The sequence below is a fragment of the Pocillopora damicornis genome, chromosome 4 (assembly GCF_964200805.1).
Source record: "Pocillopora damicornis chromosome 4, jaPocDami1.2, whole genome shotgun sequence".
NCBI lineage: Eukaryota > Metazoa > Cnidaria > Anthozoa > Scleractinia > Pocilloporidae > Pocillopora > Pocillopora damicornis.
Window position 1 is genome coordinate 28,329,900 of NC_142673.1, and position 23,648 is coordinate 28,353,547.

At 38.0% G+C, this 23,648-nt stretch overlaps 2 protein-coding genes across 2 annotated transcripts; one reads left to right on the top strand and one right to left on the bottom strand.

The window, feature by feature from the left end:
* Positions 1-160: 160 nt before the first annotated feature.
* Positions 161-23,590, top strand: LOC113669892 (uncharacterized). The gene is made up of 21 exons (XM_089204282.1): positions 161-252; positions 586-657; positions 781-840; positions 1,099-1,173; positions 1,441-1,515; positions 2,240-2,311; positions 3,061-3,135; positions 5,505-5,576; positions 6,379-6,444; positions 7,198-7,269; positions 7,478-7,549; positions 7,986-8,057; positions 8,676-8,747; positions 10,226-10,297; positions 10,560-10,628; positions 12,686-12,757; positions 13,096-13,152; positions 13,662-13,873; positions 15,340-15,459; positions 16,741-18,255; positions 19,094-23,590. The coding sequence occupies exons 1-21, from the start codon at positions 161-163 to the stop codon at positions 19,255-19,257; spliced, it is 3,228 nt and encodes a 1,075-aa protein (XP_089060408.1). The 3' UTR covers positions 19,258-23,590.
* LOC113682800 (serine/arginine-rich splicing factor 5-like) lies at positions 20,312-23,602 on the bottom strand. The gene has a single exon (XM_089204634.1). The coding sequence runs from the start codon at positions 23,506-23,508 to the stop codon at positions 22,552-22,554; it is 957 nt and encodes a 318-aa protein (XP_089060760.1). The 5' UTR covers positions 23,509-23,602; the 3' UTR covers positions 20,312-22,551.
* Between the last annotated feature and the right edge of the window lie 46 nt (positions 23,603-23,648).

A 23,648-nucleotide genomic window follows, 5' to 3' on the forward strand; every position in this document is an offset into this window, starting at 1 on the left:
TGGTATTGCCTCCTTTTTAAATTTCACACCTTCTTTTGCGTTATTTTTGCTTATGTGGCATTGATTCAAGACCTCTCAATAACACTCCCCTTAGAAGGTAACATATATCTTTTACGTCGACTCTGCAAATTGCACTTTAATCATTTTCATTCTTTTAACCATGTTCAATTTGTTCCTTAGAGATCTTTCAAGTTGTTCCCTGAACACAATTTCAGAAGACACTTTTAGGGACTTGACTGTTTTGAAGGAATTGTAAGTAGTAATTGAGATAAAACTGTCAAGTATCAAGGAAAATAGGTAGGATTGTTGAAACAGTTATTAGAAAAGGAACCTTCCCAGGTGACAAAATATTTCCCGAGTCAACTGTAAACGCAAAAAAGACCATTGGTTAGCAACTCAATAATTTTAACTGATAGATGCCTACAACTTTAGCGAATCAGAATGAGGGATTTGCACTTGGAAACTGTTCCTCTCCAAACGATTTTTAAATTAAGAAAAGCGCCGTAAATTAGTGGGGAATATTTGGCTTACTTAAACTTTTGCACCTGATCATGACTAGCTTTTTTGTGTGCTCTTTTTTCCTAGAGCCTTGCCAAATAACTCATTGCGGCACATTCCACAAAACACTTTCAAGAATATGAAGAAGCTGGATGTTATGTAAGGGAATTTCTAATTGTTGCATTCAACAGTAAATTTGCATCGTATAGTCGAAAAAAATTTATTGAGGTAATTAATTACCTAGTCTTCATTTCCTAACATTCGCTGTCATTTTCTTTCCAGAAATCTGGAAATGAATTCAATTTCAGGGAATTTTTACCTTCCTCCAAGCCTTTCTATACTGTGAGTAATTAAAGTAGATGAAAGTTTATCGTAAAGTTCAGATTTACCTATGCATGCCATCTTAAAAAAGTCATACTATGTTTTATTTTGTCTTGTTTATTTTGATGTTTCTCGTTAGCTCATTCTCATTAAAAAAAGGAATGTTATTTGTTCATGGATGAGACACAGTGAGGCACATGGAATGAGGCTACGTGAGTCATCATAACGCCGTTAAATTCATCAAAAAGCTAATTAATTTTAAGTATTTTATTTGCCTAGTAAACTGGAACACAACCTGATATCAATTGCGGATGTAAGGGTCATTCTCAAAGGACTAACACGGCTTCGGAAACTGTAAGTGTAATTTTTCATCCGGAAAAAACTTTAAAAAATGTAAGTAAGATATAGTTATCCTAGAAATAATGTCATAACAAGAGAGAATAAACCTTATCCTCGATCTCTTGCGTTATCATTATTCTGCCAATTATTGCTTTTGTATCTTGTTATATCACTCGTCACATTTTATTGAGCATGAATATTTGCCATCTGTTTCTATATCATGTCGACCTACCTGGATGTAGAAGAGAGTTTTTACTGATTGCAAACGGTTCACTTTTACAGATACCTTAATTCAAATCCACTTGGACCATCTCTGCCAGCAGATATCTTTGCTGTTTTTAACGATATGAAATATCTGTAAGTTAAGTAGCTCAACATACGAATCACCACCATAGAACAAAGTATTAATGTTTGTCTCATGATATAGTTATTCCCGAAGTTGGTTGCGACGCTTGGACTGCGAGCGAGCGAGCGAGCTCTCGTTGCTTTTCTCTGTAGCAGAGCAGTTTTTAATTGACTGTAGAAAAACGAAAACTCAAATTCGGGAAACGCGGGAAAACGCGGGCGACCAAGTCACGATAGGTTTTCGTTTGCATCTGATTGGTTAAAAGAATGATGCGAGCTTTGTAGATCAGTCAAAGACTGACTTTGCAGAACCAAAACAAAATTTTACATTCAATTTTAACACTCAATTGAAAATTGCTCTATGCATGGAACTGCAAATTATTGGTCATGACCATCGCTGAGTTGACTTGCTTGAAGGTTTCGTCAAAAGATAGAGTTAGATGAGGTCCTTGTTCAGTAGAAGCGCGTTTTGAAATAGAAGATAATTCTTCTCCACTTGGCTAATGAAAGATATTCTTTCATATCTTTTCACAGAAAATGTCCAACAGTGTCCTTAATTAAGACACCTGCATTTCAAAAAGACATTCATTGACAAATTAAAAAAATATCAAGTCTCCCGAAGGCAGTTTCTTAAATCAGGAAACTTTCAATAACGTGGATCTCAGTCTTGCTCAATTTTTTCTACAGCACCAACCTGCTTTGTGTTGATTTTTTTTTCAATAACTTTTGTATGTAGTTCCATGGAAAATTGCGACTTGGAGAATATACAAAATGGAACTTTTCGGTCGATGCAGCAATTACAAGACCTGTAAGTAGTATTTTACGTTATGTTTTCATATTCGAAAAAGGTAAACAAATTTTTCTTCAAATATGCTACAAGAGCTAATGTGGGCGCCACCATTTCCAAGATAATTATTCAACCTGTCCACGCAAAACTACATATGGCGCGATTTACAAACAGCTACCGCGTTGTATTTCCTCTGGGTCAAGTATTCTCACTAATCGTCAAGCGTCAAGTTTATGGGGGAAGGGAGGCTAGGAAGGGGGAGGAGTGGGCAAGGTAAGATTCAAGTGGCGGAGTTCACTTTCGAATTGACAAGTACACTTTTAATTGCGAATATAATAAATTTATTTCATTAAAATGTAGACACACCTCCTTAAACTAGTTAAAATTACTGCTACTGAGTTCTAAATCGGGCACACATCATTTATCACATCCTTGACAAGTGGCAATTAAGTTTACCGCAGAAAACCAACAGCACGCAATTTTACGTTGCTAATATCTTGTTTAAAGGGACTATGTAAGTTTCTAAAGAAACTGTGGTGCTGCTTCGGTGGGAGAGTATAACAGGGTAATCTGGTACTACTTCGCTGACGAAGGGCCAACGCTCGAAACGTCAGTTTTTAAATCCTTAACTATGGCCAATTTACGTTATCAACTTAGTTGATAGTACTAAATTACCCTGTAATACTTTGTTCAGTTTATTATGCGACATGACATCGATGACATGACAATGACAGTGACAATGATATCATTGTTAACTTTTCGGTTTTCAGTACACTGTCTAACAATAAGCTGACGCATATAGACAAGGGCACATTGGAAGGACTTACGGATAACCTCACTATTTTGTAAGTATGGTAACTATAGACCATCAGTCTTTGAAAAAAATGTGAAATTATGGAAACCATATCAAACTCACTATTAACAAAAGCCTACATCAAATCTGGGCGACCCCGCCCCCACCACTTTGTTTCTCTAGAACACACAAATTTGGAACCTTTGGCTCTATTACTAAGAGACGTTTTGATAGTGATTAATTTTACCAACAAAAAAAATTTATAACTTCTTTTGAAATACCAAAGCTTCAAGATTTAAGGAGACAAAATTCAATTTTTAATATTCCGATAAGGCAATTTACGAAGACGTTCAGAGTGTCGTATCAGGGTTAGCCCGTAAGAATGGGTCCTAGCTCTTTCGCGCATGTTCAAATCTCAATTGTACTGCCACATTCGAATGGAGCGAGAAATTTTCTTTATTTTGGTATATAATTCGTCTAGTTTGCGACCGATTTAGATGGGTCAAATGGCCGCTCAAGTTGGAGCACTCTCACTGGTTATACTTCTGATCTTTTACGGATCCGTAAAAGCCGTGGGGTAAAGATCAGAGGGTCCAAAAACAGGATGATTTTCCGGCCATTCGTTACCCACGTTTACATGCAGTATGAAAAAGTAAGTAGTCTCATAAATAAATGAAGCGATTTGATTTTCTTTCCTTTCCCGGAGATACGGCATTTGTTGCTAGTAAGTCTCGAATATGTCTGATACCAGTCGTGTTTAACAATTTTTCAGCTATCTTCTCTACACAATTTCCAAAGAGAATGGAGAGGGAAGTGGCGAATCTACCTGCGCTGTAGTTGTGGAGAAGACCATGTGACAAACGGGCGTTAGAGGCATCGTCGTTAACAATCGAATAACAAATGTCTTCAGGAAAAAGATTGGGACCATGTGTGCAAAGCCAAAGCGAGCAAGAGGAAAAGTGGAGGTTTCGATGTCGAGGCTCACTGACAAATGGCGCGACCAAACTTAAAATAATCATTCTGTCAAGTTATTTTATCACGAGCTAGATAATTACTTTATTGAAAACGAGCGCTAGAAGAATCTTTACAGAACGAAACTACCAAGCGACAGAAACTTGAGGAAGGGCTCGACGACGCAGAGAGAAGCTGCAAGTATCACAAACTGAAAAAGATCCCAAAGATTCCAACATGGTGAATTTGACTCGCTTTGCGACTTTGTCTACGACTGTCACAACGACAGGATGAAAGTTTACGGTCGTTGGTTTTTGTTCTTGTCTTCTTCTTGAATAAAAGCCTAGTTGAAAAGATCTCATCGGGGTATCGTTTTGGGACTGAAACATCCCACCCTCGTCCAGTGCTCTCTCCTTTCCCTTGCAGCCGCCATGTTTACTGTTACGAAAAATTATCTAAGTAAAGTCCCAGAACATTCTAATAGAACATTCTAGAACCCGAAGTCATCTAGACGTGACCTTCTGGTAAAAAGAACATTCTGGAACGTTCTATTTCTTACGTAATTATTCAAATTTAGAAACCCTGTTAATCTACTAAATTTAGTTCTTTAGAGAAGTTTCTAGATCCTTATACTTTACGTATATAAGAGTGACAGTTACATCGAACAGAGAGAGAGATTTGCGAAGAAGCTTAGTGCTATAAAAACAAGAAGTCAACTACGCGGAAATAAAACAGTTTGTTGCTGTTACCGACGATCCTGAGTTTTGTCTAGGAACAACCCTGCTCTACATCGACACTCGTAACATTTACAAATGTAAATTGTCACCAATGTGATTGATACTCTGATGCGCAAGCGCAGTAGGGAAAGGTTGTTCGCGCCAGCCTGGACGCCAATTAGAGCAAATGTTCACGCTTATGGGAAATAAGTTTGATATGCCTGGCGGCACCCATTTGCTGTGGAAAAATTCCATTTCCTTCCTTTGAAATTTGAAATAGCACTTCAAGACAAGACCTTTCAAGCTAATTGTATTCATATGCTTCAAACCTGAGAACAAGTTTGAGGGATGAAAGGCATAAGAGTCCTCAAACTTAATTTCATCGTGGAGAGCCAAGAAATTTATTGTTTCTGTTCGAAAACAGGGTCGAACTTCGGGTGTGGAGCAATTTTGTATCTTTTATTGACTCTCGAGCGTTTTGAAGGTGACTTAGTATGAAAGGTTGTGTTTCTAAGGTCCAGAGTAGTCTAGGAAGGATTGCAAACTTTATCGAATAACACTAACAGTAGTAACATTATATTCAAGGATTTCTTTTTCTGTTGTGGTATGTTTGTCACGTTCCAGGGTTATAGAGAAGTTTCTCTGAAAGCTTCGATTCCATATTCCAGCCACAGTTTCCTTTGCTCGATTTCGAGCATATAAAGCTTGGCTCATTGGGGTAAATAACTTGTAAATATTTTCTAATCGGTTATAGGCTCCTTGATCATAACAGACTGAAGACGATAGGTGATGGAACTTTCAAGCAATTTATCTCTCTCGAAAGATGGTAAGTAACTCACAGAACGGAAAAAGGGAGTATCGTTATTCAAGCATGATCTGTGGAAAAAAAAGCTCATTTGAGAAGAGTTATAATCTTATGCTGTTATTTGCTCAACAGAGAGCTCCAAATAGCAAAATTACATCGAATCGACCGCTCCATTTAAGAGCCATCTCCAAAAACTTGACGGCCATTTTCTTGGGCCTCTCTACCTCTAGGGTTCCAAGTTTATCTTTCTTTTGTTTTATCTATCTGATGTAAGTCACGTGAGTTATTTACGGATTGGACTGTTATGATACGAGTAAAAGACACGTTTTGAACGTTTTGAAATTGAAAGTTAATATAGAACAGGGGGAAAACATCCCACCCTCGTCCAGTGCTATAGCGCTCAGGTTTGCTTTGGTCACGGATCAATGAGCGTGGACTGTGATTGGTCACATTTCGTAATTGGCCCAATCTTTAGTCGCGAAATACGCTAATTCATTGCATTACCACGAAGTCAACACTTCAGGGTTAGGAAAGGGAAGGGGCGTATTATTTGGTAGTGTTCGCGCCTGTCCCTTTTGTTTTCTGTTAATTCTTTTAATTAGACAATCAGAGGGTTCAGTGTTTGTTCTCATCACACAACACCATTTGTGAGTTTCGTGACGTGACCAAACAATTGCTTCCTTGGAGACTAGCCAACTGAGTGGATTTCTTCCACTGGAGAAGTCAAAACCAAATATATTTTCTTTGAAAGAGAACCTCAGCTTAATAATCAAATCATTACAACTGTTTGTGTCTTTTTTTCCCAATTTTCTAAATCTTTTAGTTCGTTAAGGAATAACAACCTGACATCCGTTCCAGATTTGAAGCGTCTCGCAGTTTCCGGAAGAGTGTAAGTTGCTATGATTTGTTATCATTGTGTACCTAGGTGGTAGGACAAGGGATCTGGAATTTACCAAGATCCGACTGGACAAAATGGTTAGTGCATTTGAAGGAAAGCACTTAGTTTATCGAAGAGTTTGGTTTGTTCCCGACTTTACTAGCAAGCAAAAGTTGCCGAGAAATAATTTGTCCCATTGCCAACAAAGTCATGCAATCAGTTTCTTGTCTTGGTCCCTTCATCATCGTGTCTCGAAATTACCACCGACAATCGGCGACGAAATTGTTGAGCTGGTCATTATGGTGGTTCAAAATAAAAATATGTTGGTTCCAAATAAACCCATGAAGTAGTGAATAGATGACGGTAAATATATGAAAATCATATATGTGAAAGGCGGTTGAAGAAACGAATATGGAAGCGATTTTCGCAGTTATGAACACTACTTAAATAATCGTGAAAATAAGGCCTGAAAAATTTCAGGTCTGTACTGGATTTGAACTCGAAATAGACTAAGTTCGTCAGCCAAAGGATTTGGGTTGCTGTCATGATTATACTCACCTCGTTACTAGTTAGATTAGTACAAATTCGAAAGGCCAAATGCCTCTTGGACTAATACGGTAAAAATTGGAAAATTTACCGTCATCAAGAATGTTAGGAAAATATCATCACTAAACAAGAGTCTATCTATCGTCAAAATATCAAAGTGAATTTTAAATCAGCGCTCACAACTTGGATTTTTCTGCATTATGACCTTTCTTTTTTCAGAAACTTAGAAAATAACCAGATCACAGATGTAACGAAAATCGTAACATCAGGAATTCAAATAGTTTTTGAACTGTGAGTATTTGATTCTCTTAGCATCGAATGATTCCATTTGGAAATTTGAGGGACACAGCATTTTTCTATGTTTACATGCATCAGGCAAAGGTTTGGCTAAGGTGAAGAGCGCTTTAGCCCTAGAACTAGTATGACAGGTACTAACTGGAAGTATTTCAAGATTTTGCGCAAGGAATGAAATTTTGTGAATGTTTCTTTTTTCTCGTAGATATCTACGTAACAATAAGATCGAGTACCTACCACCAAACATCTTTCAGAATACTATTGTAGTAGCAAACCTGTAAGTAACTAAAAACAAAACCAAGAAAGAGTTGTTATCTTGCGACTGTCTTTTGATATTTTTGCCCGTGAAATGACGTAATACTAAGTGAAAACGGACGCGATACAACTTTCTATTTTTACTCGCGATCGGGGTCTATTATTTTCACTGGGTTTATGGTAAGGTAAGGGGGGGCCCGGTTTTTGTCACTTGCCCCGCTGGCTTTTCTTCCTTCTACGATTCTTGCTTTTTTACTCAAAATAAAAGGGGCGGGCTCCCTGGGCCCCTCCCCTAAATCCGCCACTGGTAATACGATGTATGGAATACTGAAATCGGAGTCCACTTACAAATTGTAGATATGTTTGTTGCATATGATAATTTCTAAACTTTTTTTTAGAAAGAGCAATTGGGTTTTTATTTTCTTGTTAATAACTTTATTCATCTTATCTTTTTATAGTGATTTGTCGTTCAACAATCTGCAGTCATTACCAGATAACGTATTTGATAAGCTCGACAAATTATATATTCTGTAAGTAAAAGGGAAAAGTATGGCAATTTTGAAAAAGCATTCAATTTACTTCTCCCAATCGACGCATACATTCAGTAATCTATCGACTCAAAATTTCCATATCCCTTAAAAAGAGCGATGGGAATGTTAGCCACCCAATATAAACCAATTAATAATTCTCTGCATTTTTTCCGTGTACCTGGTCATTTGCCCCATAAAGGATTCATATACTATCAATTCCTTTTTCTCAGTTTTGTTGCCTACAAACTGCATGAAGTTAATAAGCCATACTAGTGTAATGAAACAAGTTATGCATGTCCCACAGGGAATAAAAAAACAGTTCTTCAAATGATAAATATAGCGTATAAAGGCCTGGCTAACATCCGCAACATTTCAGCTGAACATCTTGCAACATTGTGGCGCACGACATTGTGCCAATATCCAATCCAATAATGATGCAAGATGTTGCATTGAAGTGTTGCGTGCGTTTAATTTTTGAGCGGGCCTTAATATCACGAGGCGTGCGTTATGGGCTTATATCTCTATGTAATTTATCGAATAGGATCTATTCCGATGTATATACGTTTTCTCTCTTTGTGTACTTCACTTTTTAAAATGTTCTTTTACTTTTTCTTTAAGGATGCTTAGCTTCAACAACATCACTTCCATTAATAAACGCACCTTTAGTGGACTTTCCAATTTGAACACACTGTAAGTTTGCTACAGAGGTTTTGGTTCACAGTAATGTAGCGAACGAAGGAGTTACTTAGCTGATTTACACCGGGTCTAACCCAAACCCCTTTCTTACATGCAAGGAGAGGGGCTTACGTTTCCTCTATGATTGGATTGTTTTTATTCCATGAATGTCTTTCAACTGCCAGCTTTCGGCCCTCGTGACACTGTTCACAGACTGAATGTTCAGATGAAAGATTCAGCTTAATTCAGGATATTTTATGACGCAGTTTTGTTAAACAACGGCTAAACTTTGTTCAAATAACCGGTCCAATAAGTTTTACATTATATATTAATAGTTTATTAGACGTTTCGAAAAATGATAAACATAGAATTGTCTAGATTAGAACTATGTAGCTGTAAAACATAGGGCATGAGCAAGGGGTAAATTTTGGTCAGCCGCGCGCAAGCTCCCACTCAAAGGCTCAAAGAAAAAAATAGAAACAACCGCTGTCACGCCAATTACGCGAGAAAAAAAATCACAACAAAACAGTAATACATTCATGTATAGGGTGTTTCGAAAGTTCGTTCCGATTTTTGAACTTGTTAGTTTTCTCAACAAATCAATTGATTGTTAGAATTTTATCAATAAATTGAAGCAGAGAATTTGTTACAATTGTTACTAATCTGCATGCGTGCGTTTTCCCGTCATTTTTCGCGCCATTTGTGTATGTTGTTCCTTTCCCGAAATTGTTGATATTCTCTAATATTAATTTCAATAAATGATGAAACTTTAGAAGAAAACAAATAAGAACTTACTTCTGAAACACCTTGTTAATCTGTAAAAGGAAGTAAACTGGGGAAAGAGAACACTAGAAACTTTTCGTTCTCAAAGCTTATTTGATTACGGGTTTGCTGCTGAAGTGCCATTTTATGTTGAGCTTTACCACAAAAGTTGTACGGTGTCCAACACGGCACTTACTCGCTTGTGTGGTTGTTCTTTAAACAACTTGTGTTGAAAGCCTAAAAGTGCGCCATCTAGCCTTGAAAACGTTCGCAGATGCACAGAAGTTTGACTGCCGTGTTGATGAGAATATATAAACACAGTATGACGTTCTATATTCACTCGAAGTTTAGATAACAACCTCTATAAACAGTATAGAAGTCAAAACACATGTGGATATTCTCCTCTGAACACTTGGGGAATTCATTAAACAGAAGAAGCTACGCAAACACGAAAAACAAATAAATTTAGGCGAAATATCACGTCGCTTTTCCTTGTTTACAAATTAAAGGTAGAAGACGAGACCCATATTTTAATGAATTAAATGTCAATTTTATAGGAGTTATTTTATCGTAACCATATCCGGAGACTATGAATAATTTCAAATAAACGAATTGACCAGTATCAATTTATAATTCAACTATGCGTATTTCTATATTTGTTGTGAATGACACTTCACATGCGACATTATTTTCTTATGGGTTTCATGTTTCCTTTGAATTATAATTTTCAGAATGCTTATCAAAAACAATCTGGCATTTATTGCCAAAGACGTTTTTAATAGCACTCCCCTTCTCAAGTCACTGTAAGTATAAGTTTCACTCCATGTTACGGAATGTTGCAAATTTCTAAGTATCAAGTGCATAACTAGGGGAGTTTGGTAACTAAGCTAATGTTTTTATGGTGGAAATGGCTTTGAAAATTGCTTTTATTTGATGCTAATAACTCATGCAGGTTTTATCATTTTTATTTGTTTGCAAATTACATCATTCATTAATACGATATTTTCATGATTGTTCCCGATTGGAGATTTTGCTTCACTGAAATGGTTTTTTCTTCTTCTTCAGGTTTCTTCACAGTAATGCAATTAAAACCATTGAAAGCAAAAGCTTCGACAGACTTGTTCTGAGGCAGCTGTAAGCAAACTGCAGCTTAAAAGTTGAGATGCAATACATAGGAGAGATTTATCACCGCACGGCAAGAGTGGCCACGGCGAGTGTCCACTTTCGCCGTTTACCTAGTACATAAGATTTTCTTCCCTTTTTCTTTCACCGAGAAGAGATTAATTCCTGGAAAAAAGTTGGTCAAAACTATTTCTTGTAGGTGATACAAGGGTAGATGAAATTCCACGGTTAAAATCATTTCACAACCGAAGTGACGCGAGCTTACACGAAGCTAAAGCAGTAAGGTTTATGTGGAACGTGAAAGGACAAGCTAAAGTTTGCCGCTTCCCATAAACGCGGTGCTAAATCTTCCTAATTAATTAATTTACTCGCATGACTCAAGCTAAACATCTTTGTTGAAATGGCTATCTTTAAAACAAGGAACGGGAAATGAAGGGAACGGGGAATGGGGAATCTTTAAAAGGGGGAAACCTTTAAAAGCTGGAACCTTTAAAAGGGGGAATCTTTAATTAAAACGGAGAATCTTTTCGTAAAATCGTTCCTTTTTTTACCGTTCCTCCTTTTACCGTTTCTCCTTTTACCGTTCCTCCTTTTACCGTTCCCCTTTTACCGTTTCCCCTTTTACCGTTCCTCCTTTTACCGTTCCTCCTTTTACCGTTTCTCCTTTTACCGTTCCTCCTTTTACCGTTCCTCCTTTTACCGTTCCTCCTTTTACCGTTCCTCCTTCTACCGTTCCTCCTTTTACCGTTCCTCCTTTTACCGTTCCTCCTTTTACCGTTCCTCCTTTTACCGTTCCTCCTTTTACCGTTCTTCCTTTTACCGTTCTTCCTTTTACCGTTCTTCCTTTTACCGTTCCTTCCTTTTACCGTTCCTTCCTTTTACCGTTCCTTCATTTTACCGTTCCTTCCTTTTACCGTTCCTTCCTTTTACCGTCCCTTCCTTTTACCGTTCCCTCCTTTTACCGTTCCTTCCTTTTACCGTTCCTTCCTTTTACCGTTCCTTCCTTTTACCGTTCCTTCCTTTTACCGTTTCTCCTTTTACCGTTCCTCCTTTTACCGTTTCTCCTTTTACCGTTCCTTCTTTTACCGTTCCACCTTTTACCGTTCCTTCCTTTTACCGTTCCTTCCTTTTACCGTTCCTTCCTTTTACCGTTCCTTCCTTTTACCGTTCCTTCCTTTTACCGTTCCCTCCTTTTACCGTTCCTTCCTTTTACCGTTCCTTACTTTTACCGTTCCTTCCTTTTACCGTTCCTTCCTTTTACCGTTCCTTCCTTTTACCGTTCCTTCCTTTTACCGTTCCTCCTTTTACCGTTTCTCCTTTTACCGTTCCTCCTTTTACCGTTTCCCCTTTTACCGTTTCCCCTTTTACCGTTTCCCCTTTTACCGTTCCTCCTTTTACCGTTCCCCCTTTTACCGTTCCTCCTTTTACCGTTCCCCCTTTTACCGTTCCCCCTTTTACCGTTCCCCCTTTTACCGTTCCTCCTTTTACCGTTTCCCCTTTCACCGTTCCTCCTTTTACCGTTTCCCCTTTTACCGTTTCCCCTTTTACCGTTTCCCCTTTTACCGTTCCCCCTTTTACCGTTCCCCCTTTTACCGTTCCCTTATTTAAAGATAGTCACTTTTAGGTTACTCGAAGGAGGGTAGCAAAGAGTTAGGGAGGGGGATGGGGAGTACCTGATCCCGTTTCACGCAGAAATTCATACGTCACGTATTTGAATGAGAAAACTTGCAATCTCTCTTCTTGTCTTCAAGGCTACGGGCAAGGACTAAATAAATTCACGGGTCCTATATATTTCAAGAGGCAAATCATATCCCAGGCTGACATTAGTTCACGAATCACGCTCGCTTCTGTAAAAAATTTACGCATCGCGTTAATTTTGGCCTTTATTAATCACACATCACTTACAAACCCTTTGCCTTCTCTTGAAGGTGTCTTATTTTTTTTTTCGTTGACATGATACTCAAAAAGTCCAAAAGACTTATAAGAAAAAGAAACAAACAGCGCACATAACACTGTCTGGGACCCCAGAAATGCATCAACTGTGTAATGAATTAGTATTTCACTTTCAGAACCATTTTTGACAATCCTTTACCACTGTTGCCAGATGGAATTTTCGACAAAATGACAAACAATACTAAGGTGTAAGTAAAGACGGGAAGTTATACACATCAAATAGCTTAGATAATCACAACAGTATTGCCAGTCCTCCTTGTTACTTTCATGTATCGCCATTACATTATTGTCATTATTATCCTTGCCGTTGACTTCATCACTATTACCCTTATCGACTGTACCATTGACCATTTTTATGTATTTTGTTATTGTTGTTGTTGTTTTTTAATGTTTTTAAAACCCAAGTAGGATTCAGCCACGTAGGCTGCTTAGCTATTTGATCTTATTACAATTTCCATAATGGTTGCGTTATTTTTTCAATCTTTACAACTTAGATTTATTTTATTCTTAATCTAATCATTGACAGATTATTGACGTGTAAAAATCTTCTCCAGCTGCCTCGAGGAAGAGATATGGCGACAATGTAAGTAGGCCTTAAATTCAATTTACTCTACACGCTATAGGCCTTTCAATGATGGACATCTAAACTAATAAATATCCAACTTCGTGCAGGTATTTTCCGAAAAAAAAAAGTCATTCACAGCTAGCCTTGGTATAAACCTCTGCCTCGCCTAACCAAAGCATATTTCAATTCTTCAATTTCGATTGGCTCAATAAAAAAGCTATAGCAGTTGACCGTGGACCAGAAGATGGTTGGTATGCGTTTTTTCCCTCCATCATTTGCAATAGTCCGCGGAGTTATATTTGGGGGTTACTCGCGCTCCTGGGATGTAAGATATTTGGAACCAGTTCGAAAATACTCTGAGTTGGTTATCTATCATACTTTTCGAGCTCGTTCATCTCCCAATATTGTCGTTTTTCCCCGTTTCCTTAATTAATTTTTGCCTCAGTTTCCCCCTTGGTACAAAATAGGCAAGCCATACTATTTTGTATCACCGAGCCTTTGATATGTTGTAATTTTCTAACCTTCAGAGAATGTGCTCCTTCGACTTCGCTGCATGTTACTTTATCTGGAGAACAAAGCTCCTTCCGAGCTGGCTGGAAACGCTCAGGCTTTGAATGCCGTGATTGTGACTCACACCATGTACCTACTTTTCCGCACAGAGACTCCAGTTGCGCTGATTGCAGTCTCTGTTCCGTTGGCAACTATACCAGTGAAACAGGCTGTGTCGAGTGTCCTGCAGGTATTAATGAGTACCATTATTTTATGGTTAAGTTTCGTTTATGCAGAGACTTTAAGAATATTTTTTTAGAAACAAGCATCTATATCTAAGGGTAAGCTCGAAGCATTGTAAATTACGGCTAACAGAGAAAGAAAAAGGTTCTTCAATGGGGTGAGACCCGGTTATTACATCAGTTGGCCTCTTAGTGAGCCATTCTGTGCCTACAAAGTGGAGGAAACTATAATTGGCCGAACTACGATGCAACTATTATTGACGTTGTCATTGACACAAAACTAACAAATGCGATTAAAGAAACAAGCGGTGAAATTCTTCAAAATTGTTTGCAAGCCTTGCTCACTTTGGCCCAAAGAACAGACTGGCTCAATTGAATTCAGGGGTAAGTCACTATTTATCGCCTTCGCGTAGGAGTGGAGGGGGGAAGGTCGGAGGATTTTTGTAAAGAGGGAGGGGGAGTGGGATATCGCACAAAATATCCATCTATAAATCATATCTTGTATAGCTCCACTTTGCATAACTTGACAAACTAGAAATTTCAAATACCGTTATCACTTTTCTTTCTTTATTGATGTTACCTTTGTTAACTAAGAACTGCTCAAACTGGATCGTCCTTGAAATTCCAATTCAAAAAAAATAGTCATTCTGCAAAATAAACTCCCACGACATTTTCGTGCTACACGATAGTAAATATTCACTAAATGAGATAACTGTCACCTTTTTCTTGCAGTATTCTTTGCATTTAACCCTTTCACTCCCAAGATCTCATTAGTAATTCCTCCTACTGTCTGTCATTAAATACTCATGATGTCAGTTCGGAGAATTTGGTATTAAATCAACTTGTAGTCCCCTAGTTGAGTTTACTGCTTAATTCTCCTCACTTGTCTGCTTGATACTGTATTGATATTGCAAGGAGAAATTCTGTCTTGGTCACTCATGGGAGCTAAAGGGTTAAATTTGCCTAATACAGCCTATTTTCTGTTATTAAGTGAAAAGTGATACTTGGTAATATCTAAAGGAACGTGAAAATACAGCACAATTAGTCTCAATATTTAAGTGCTTATATTACATCCAGGAAACCCTGTTGGTAAAAAATGTCTAAAACTATGTCTGTTCCTAACAGAATTTCCATAGCACTTTGCACTTTGTATAGCAAAAATAACAGAAATGCCATCAAGTACATGTATAAAGAGGGAGGGGGGCTGGGATATCACATGGTTTTCAAGAGAACGAAGTGGGGGTAAGTCGTCGACAGCAGAATTTAAAGGGACATTACAGAATATTAAATTGATTGGTTGATTTTTTACTGGCATTGTAAGATGATCTTTTACAGGAAACATTCCATTCGAAATGAATTGAAAACAAAACAAATCAAGAACATTTCTCAAAGTTCCTACATTGACAACTCCTGTTTATGGGTCCATAGTAACCCACTTGTGAAGCTGCTTCCTTGTTCTATAATATCTTTGCAGGTGGTTTTTATCAGGATGAAATGGGACAAGTTGATTGTAAAAGATGCAGTAATGGTACATTCGTTTCTACACTGCATAGTCCTGGGACCAAAGCGACCGATTGCGTGGCATGTCCTTACGGTAAATATAATGTTTGCTGTGTACTGTAACTTTTTTTCAACTTGACAACGCCTGAGGACACTTCCTACACAGTCAGAAGTTTCAGGCATCTTATTTAGCCAAAACAAGTCTATTTCTTCATAATGATAATCTAAAATGGATGATCCAAAATTTTACTCGGCCTGAGAACAGGTGGACGAGGCAAAAGTGATTGTTGATCTTTTTTTGGTGTATGTTTGATTGTTGTGGACTTTGATATGCATGTATCAAATGAATAATAATATACATGGAAAAATTACTCAGTTCTGATTGGTTAAGATAAACGCAGTTTTCAGGTAATTCATTGCAGGAGTTAATTCAGTGCAGAAGAGGGTTAATTCAGCGCAAAGAAAGTAACAAATCAGACAGATTGGTCAATAATCAAAGAACTCACAAATAGCCAATCAAATGCGAGCCTTGGATGTCGCAACAAAATGTGAAAATTTGTTGGCGAAACAATGGCCGGAGTTTTAAGTAGGTTTTCTTTCGCCACCGCAGCTGAAAAACAGCTCAAACGACGAAAACACTGTAAAAAGCACTGATTTTTGGTTGTCGGTTTGGAAAAAGTGGTGTTTAGAGAAGGGAATTGCCAAGGAAATCGAAAATTGCGAGCCGACCCAGCTTAACACTTTGCTCGAGCGATCCAACGCCGAAATTAAAAACAAACATGGTTAAACCTCGGAAACGACGATTCCATTGCATCGAAAGTGATTCGGACACAGACTGAACAATTCCTTGAACTGTTTAGCCGGACTTTGAACTTTTTTTGCGCCGTAAAGATGTGAAGATATCATTGCATATTATTATTTTGATCGTACGCGGTTGTTTTGACCGAACGCACGGTTTGAATAAATTATTTTTGCACGATGCGTGCGCTTTGCTTGTGCTTATTTGCGATAAGCCATCTCGTATTTTTGCATGTATATTATTAACGTAATCACATGATTTTTCTGGTGCAATTTGGAATAAACAAGCACTTGTTAATTTTTTCAAAGACCACAAATTGCACTCGCCCTACGGGCTCGTGAAATTTTGTTAGTCTTTAAAAAAATTTACTCGTACTTATTTATTCCAAATTGCACTCGAAATCATGTGATTACCTATATCAAATGTTAATTTAGGTCGCTAGCGAGGTCTTACATCTCAGCCAAATGAAATAAGAGAGGAAGTGAGTGCGTGGAAAACCCTTTCCCACTCTATGCTATGTCACCTACAACTACTGATTGGTATTCCTATTGATTTTTAAAATCACTCTATTTTCAGGTACGCTTTCGAACGAGACTGCTGGATATCGTGCATGCAGATGTCTTCAAAGCTTTTATCGGTTCGATCGTTTTGGCCCGTGCTCAACATGTCCACCATACGGCTTTGTTTGTGAGAACGATACAGCAATACTTGCTCCTAACTACTTCTGGAAATGGTCCAATCAGTCTGAAAAAGAGCGTTTCAAAGGTTTTGTTAACAATATCCATTCTAATGGATCAGACTACAACAAGTCCTTTTCAACGTTCAATACTTCACTTCCGAAGCCACTCAAATGTCCCCATGCCAAGTCCTGCAAGGGTGGAATCGACTCAGAATGCCATCAAGGATATCAAGGGAATTTGTGTGCAACCTGTTCTAACGGCTTTTATTTCCGCTTCCACTCATGTTTGAAATGTCCTCACCTAACTGTAACAATAATCTCGTCTATCTTGGTGATTGTTCTTTTTGTTGCTGTGTTTCTAATAGTTCTTTGGGGTGACTCCAAACGTGCAGAGAATAACCGAACAGTTGCAGATGTCGTCATGTCGTGCTTTAAGATTGTGATTGGTTTTTATCAAGTCATTGCTGGTATTTTCTCAGCATTGGCGAAAGTCAAATGGCCGATCACTTTGATTTCAGTGGAGAAATTTCTGAAAGTATTTGAAGGGAACATTTTTCAGTTTGCTCCACTAAGCTGCATTGATTCTTCTTTGCGTTTAGATCAGCTTGGAAAGTTCACATTGATCGTTGCCTTGAATGTCCTACTTGTTGGCTCACTTTTCTTGTATCTATCTCTTAAAAAACGCTACATCATGAACAAGAAGGACCTTAGCGAAAGCCAGAAAAGAACACAAGTTGAAAGTTTGAAGAAATCTTGCTATCGGAATATTTTCTTGCTGTTGTTGACGACCTACCCTACGACGAGCAAATCGATTATTCAAATTCTACCTCTTCCCGGTGCGTGTGTAGAAACGTGTTTCGCAGACGACAAGAACGACTGTATCTTCCTACTGAGAGCTGACTACTCCATCAAGTGTTTCACTCCTCGCCACAGCTTGTATTGGCTCATGGCTTCTCTTTTGGCAATATATCCTGTGGGATTTCCAGTTCTAGCTTTGTTTCTCACTTACAAATACCGTGAGTCCCAGGAAGACAAAGCAATTGCTTTCGGACTTCGAGTGTTCTTTGAGAACTATAAGAAGAAATTTTGGTTTTGGGAGGTCACAGAGATGTACCGCAAGCTGATATTGATCTCATTGATTTTCCTATTTGGATCCAAAAGCCTCCCTCAAATCAGCCTTACTGTTCTGACAGTCAGCGTCTTTGGAGTGCTCTACACCTTATTCCGACCAATCAAGGAAAAGTTTGAAGACCGCTTACAAACATTTGTCTTGTGGGTCATTTTCTTTGACGTTTGCCTTGGTGCAGTTTATACGAAATGGGATGAGAATCAAGAGGAGGGCAAGAACAAATCTGTGTTTGTGAATATCCTCTTCGTTGTTCTCAACGCCTCTGTACTGATGCTTGCCATCGGTAAGTGCCTAAGTTGGGTAAACAATGACATAAGGAATGTGCATGTTAGCCTTTAAGACACACGCGAGCTGCAAAGGCCTCTATAATTTGCACGTCTTAATTAGCAAATGAGGTTTGCAAAGATCACTAGAGAAGATTGGACTTGGAATCTACCAACTTTTTGCACTACTTTTTTCCAACCAAATATCGGCGTAAAATAGCGTTTGTAGTAGTCAGCTCTCAAAATGGAATCGGCAAAATTACATAACGGCCAACATTAAAATAAAACCTTAAGACATTAGGGACTTAGACAAAAAAAGGAAAGCTTCTTTCGATTCTGTAAGGCGTTATTCCTGATTATGAGTCAAAATATTTTCCCTTGTATCTTAATAAAAGAAAATGCTTCTGATAATAAACAACGGCAGCTGAGGAAGAGTGTTTTTCCTTCTTCTCGCGCCCAGTCTCTCGGCGTTCGCTAGTTATGATCGGCCCATCGAATAAATGGGGGATAAAGATTCCCGCGCTAATTCGAGCTAACTTTGTATCAGATGAGTTTAATGAGGAATTACCTTGATTTCTTGCACGACAATTTCTGATAACAATTTAGGACATTTAGTTGAAGAATCTGCAAGGAAAAACAAACGTTGAATTATGTTTACAATGTCACGATTTTATTTTTGCTCTTTTATCTCCAAACGTCTCCGAAGGCAAGTCAATTTCTCTTCTGCAAATTATTACAACTCTTGTGTAATACAAAGACTAGGTTTTCTGTTGAAGCCTTGTAAGAACCTACCAATAATAAAATACTTGCCGTCCCTACCATAGTGTTAATTTCATTTCTTTTCTTTTCTTTTATCAGGAAAAGGGATTGTCCATATGATGTTATTCAAGAAGTATGTTTTCTTCTGTCCAATGCGACGTTGCAGTTTCTTTCGCCAAAACGTCGCTCATCTTAAAAATAAAGCGGTCACAAGAACGGGAACATCTGATGAACTGCTCAGCTTGAATGAAGATAGCGACTAGTATTTTCTTGAGCCCTTCACGATAAGGGACCAGTCATTATTTGTCGTCTAGGGGAAGAGGGGGTGATAAACAGATGATTTGGTTTTTTCACGATAAAATTTACCTGATTCCCCCATGAGGCTCTGTCAAGTGCCAATGATCCCTCTTTTACCCTAATGGTGATGACTAATGCCACAACGTTTCCCCTGAAAAACAAGTGATCCCCAAACAAAATTCCTCCTCCCCCCGCCATAGCAAGATGCGTCGTTAAGTTACCAGACGCTTGTTATCACAGCCGAATGAGAGGAGGCTGGAACCGAGACTAGATTTGAACTAGTAAGCATATAGATCAGAAGAAAATTCTTCGTAACGAAATTGATGGAGCTATTTGTATTTTGTCTAGAAGGATCGATTTTATGATTTTAAAACCTGCATGGGCGATAGGTATGGATGGTTCAGCTAGCATGTAAAAACAATGTATAAAAGTGTAAAACGTAAAAGTGCAGATGAAATCACAGATTTTTTTTAGTAATTAGTAATGGTTGTCGCTATATCTTCTCCGTCTTTTACTGATGATAATATTTTGAGTATGGGAATAACTCTAACAATTTTGAAGAATATCTTATCACGTAGCTTTTAGGTTATCATGAAATTTTATAAAGAAGCGGTGCAACTGCAGAAATAGCGTTTAGGGGGTCTTGGGTAATTTTAGCATCCCGGGGGATGCCGTTTAGGTTAGCCGTCAAACGTTCCAATCCTTATCAGTTCTTTAAAAAAAATAGAACGAAAGAACATTCGATCAGTTTTCTTGATAAACAATTAATCTTGGAGGTAACCCTCGAAACCTAATTTGCACCTAGCCTCGTTCTCGGGGCTTTATTTCGGGACCAGATCTTGACTACTGAGGGCTTGGAAATGGGCTGTACTAGATAAACTACCACCATCCACTCTAAGAGCTTACAAGGGCAAAATAATTATCTCAAGAAACAGAAATACCTGATAACAAGGAACAGTTGGACAAAATTAGGGATACTTAGAACAGGTCACTAACAGCTCAAGTTGAAAATTGTCAAGCTGGCATTTTACAAGTTTATTGGGGTTTGTCTGGAATTCCCAAATAACATCTTTGAAAGTTATCTTACTTTTATTGCTACTTTATCTTTACTAATAAGACAGTTTCTTTCTTATTTTGCTTGCCATGCATGAATATCACTGTTAATCAATTCCTTGAATTATACCCTGAGGCAGAAAGTCTGATAGTGCTATGTAGTTATCAACTGAGTGGGAGAGCCAGATGGGAAGTTGTTTGGCTCAAGGTCATGACACATGGGCAGAAAAGTGAGCTCCACATCCCATAACCTTGTGCTAAATACTTTATTATCTAGATCTGGCCCAACCAAACTCATTTACACCTTTCAACCCCTAACAGAGACAAGTATCTAATTCCTCATTACAGTATCTCCACTAAATAATGAACAAAAAAGAAATGATCACCAACTACAGACTGAAGCTCTTGATTCTTTACCAAATTCTTCTTGTTAATCCCATTGTGATGTGCAGAGAAAAGGGTGGAGAATATGCAACTTCTGCTCCATCTCCTTCTATTTACATTTCTTCCATCTTGGAATGTCCAGTTTTTTCCAGCATTGGTCTGGCTGTCATGTACAGCCCTCATAGAGGGATTCTGCTCTAATATGTTCCATTAAAAATTGTCTAGAGCTGTACAAGTCATTTCACATATCTATAACCTTATTCCATGTATAACACAATCTTTTGTCCATGGAAACTTTTAACTAGCACATGTAAAAACTTGCCAGAATCAAGAAAGTTCACTTAAAAATCTTTTTCTTTTCTTTTCAGTAAAACATACTCTATGACCTTTTCATGAAAAGTCACACCATCCTTTAAACACATGAAAGGGAAAAACTCAATTTGTTAACAAGAGAAACTCCAATAAAACAAAATAAAATTTGAGCATATGCTGTTGTTTACCACTATTGAATGAGTTTTGATTACTACAATGATGTAATTAGTGCACATAAAGAGTGCACTGCATTACAGTATTCCCCACTCAAGGAACTGTGATTCTGCTAAGGACACATACACCCTACTATTACTAGCAAAGCAAAGTGACATACTTCAAAAATAAGTGTACACAAGTATGGTGAATGTAATTTACACATTAATTGCAAACCAAAGAACAAGTATAGTGTATGTGTAACTCCAAAAACGAGCTTTGTATCCTATAATGTGGAGAAAACTAAAGCCTTCGACATGTGAATGCTGAGATACATGAAACACATACATGAATTGAAATCTCATAACTTGTTGTAAATATGCATTCTCTTTATTGTCATTCACCGTAAAAAAAAGAACCAGTTTCTATTGGTTAGAAACAAGACAAAACTTCAATGCTGCACAAAAAATTTAAGGGTTCTAGATTTTTATATTTGATGAAAAAATCAGACAAAATAAAACTTTCTTTCACTCAAACTGAATGGAGTAAAAATATCTAAATTTCTACAATTTGAAGTTGGATTTGCACAAAATATCCATTTATAAATCATATCTTATATAGCTCCACTTTGCACAACTTGACAAATTAGAAATTTCATATAACAGTATAACTTTTCTTTCTTTATTGATGTTACCTTTGTTAACTAAGAACTGCACAAACTAGATCCTCCTTGAAATTCCAATTCAAACAAATGGTCATTCTGCAAAATAAAACTCCCACAACATTTACGTGCTACATGATAGTAAATATTCATTAAATGAGATAAACTGTCACCTTTTTCTTGCAGTATTCTTTGCATTTAACCCTTTCACTCCCAAGATCTCATTAGTAATTCCTCCTACTGTCTGTCATTAAATACTCATGATGTCAGTTTGGAGAATTTGGCATTGAATCAACTTGTAGTCCCCTAGTTGAGTTTTCAACTTTATTCTCCTCACCTGTTTGCTTGATACTGTATTGATATTGTAGGGAGAAATTCTGTCTTGGTCACTCATGGGAGCTAAAGAGTTAAACTTGCCTAGTGCAGCCTATTTACTGTTATTAAGTGAAAATTCAAACTCAGTAATATCTTAAGGAACATGAAAATACAGTACAATTGGTCTTAATATTTAAGTGGTTATATTACATCCAGGAAACCTTGTTGGTAAAAAATGTCTAAAACTATGTCTGTTTCTAACAGAATTTCCATAGCACTTTGCACGTACAGCAAAAATAACAGATGTGATCAAGTACATGTAGTACATGTATATTACCATCTTCAAAACATAGCTGTCTGTCCCTATCATAGTCTTCTGTCATCATCTCCGTCTTCTCGGTGACTCTGACCGTGAGTGAGACCTTGATTTATGTTTCTTCTTTTTGCGTGATTTATCTTTTGACGAGGAATGTCTTTCTGACTTGCTTTTCGACTTAGAGCTTGATCTGGATCTGGACTTATGACGAGATCGTTTAGGAGACTTGGAATGTGATCTTCTTCTCCGAGAAGAATGAGACTTTGACTTGTGATTTGATGAAGATCGTGATCTTGATCGACGACGACTTGAACGAGTAGGTGATGCAGAATGTGAATGCTTTTTACTGCTTCTTTCGGGCGACTGTGACTTATCACGTGAATGTGACCGACGCAATTTTGAGTGAGACAAAGAAGGCGACGAAGAATGTCTTTTTCTCTTTGAAGGTGGCGACAGAGACCTTGATCTTGAGAGAGACCGTTCTCTTGTAGAACGAGGAGTTTCTTCGACAAGTCTAATTTTCTTTCCCAAGAACTCTTGCTTGTCAAGCGACTCTAACGCGTTGATCATGTCCTCCTTGTTTGAAAATTCAACGACTCCTTCGCCTGGCCTTCTTCTGTGCGTATCTGCGAAAGTAACATCTCCCGCTACGCTCATAAACTCTTTGAGCTCAGACCATTTGGCTCTCGCCGGAAGGTTTTCGACGCGGATTCTAAAGTTAGTCCGCACTGGGGGTGGTTTAGGCTGGCGAACCCTTGCAGTGTATCCGCCGGCTATGGTATAGCCCCCGACACCATTTCTAATATCTTTAGCTCTTTCGACGAGAATATTCTGGCCCATAAACTCTTTTCCGTTGAGTTCTTGTACAGCTCTGTCAGCATCGTTGTAGTCTTTGAAAACGGCGTAAGCATATCCCTCCTTGAAATCAATGTCACGAATTTTGCCGAAGGATTTCAGCAGAGACTCTAAATCCTTTTCTGAAGCATTGGGAGGCAGTCTCCCGCAGTAGATCCTGCCACTCATGCCTATTTGAAACACGTCCTAGTGCAAGAACAATTTCTTTGCAAAATCTCATAGACCACGCTCCAAATTCTCCGCCATCATAGGCATTGAACTCTACTGCGCACGACCTTTGTAAAAGACCGCTGGCTGAGGAGAGGTTA

Bases quoted from the DNA above. Each gene is read 5' to 3' on its own strand.
- LOC113669892 (XM_089204282.1), top strand. From the start codon at position 161: ATGTTCAATTTGTTCCTTAGAGATCTTTCAAGTTGTTCCCTGAACACA. The intron at 8,058-8,675 runs GTAAGTAAAAGG...TTTTTCTTTAAG, and splicing joins CTCGACAAATTATATATTCT to GATGCTTAGCTTCAACAACA. The intron at 13,874-15,339 runs GTATTAATGAGT...ATATCTTTGCAG, and splicing joins CTGTGTCGAGTGTCCTGCAG to GTGGTTTTTATCAGGATGAA.
- LOC113682800 (XM_089204634.1), bottom strand. From the start codon at position 23,508: ATGAGTGGCAGGATCTACTGCGGGAGACTGCCTCCCAATGCTTCAGAA.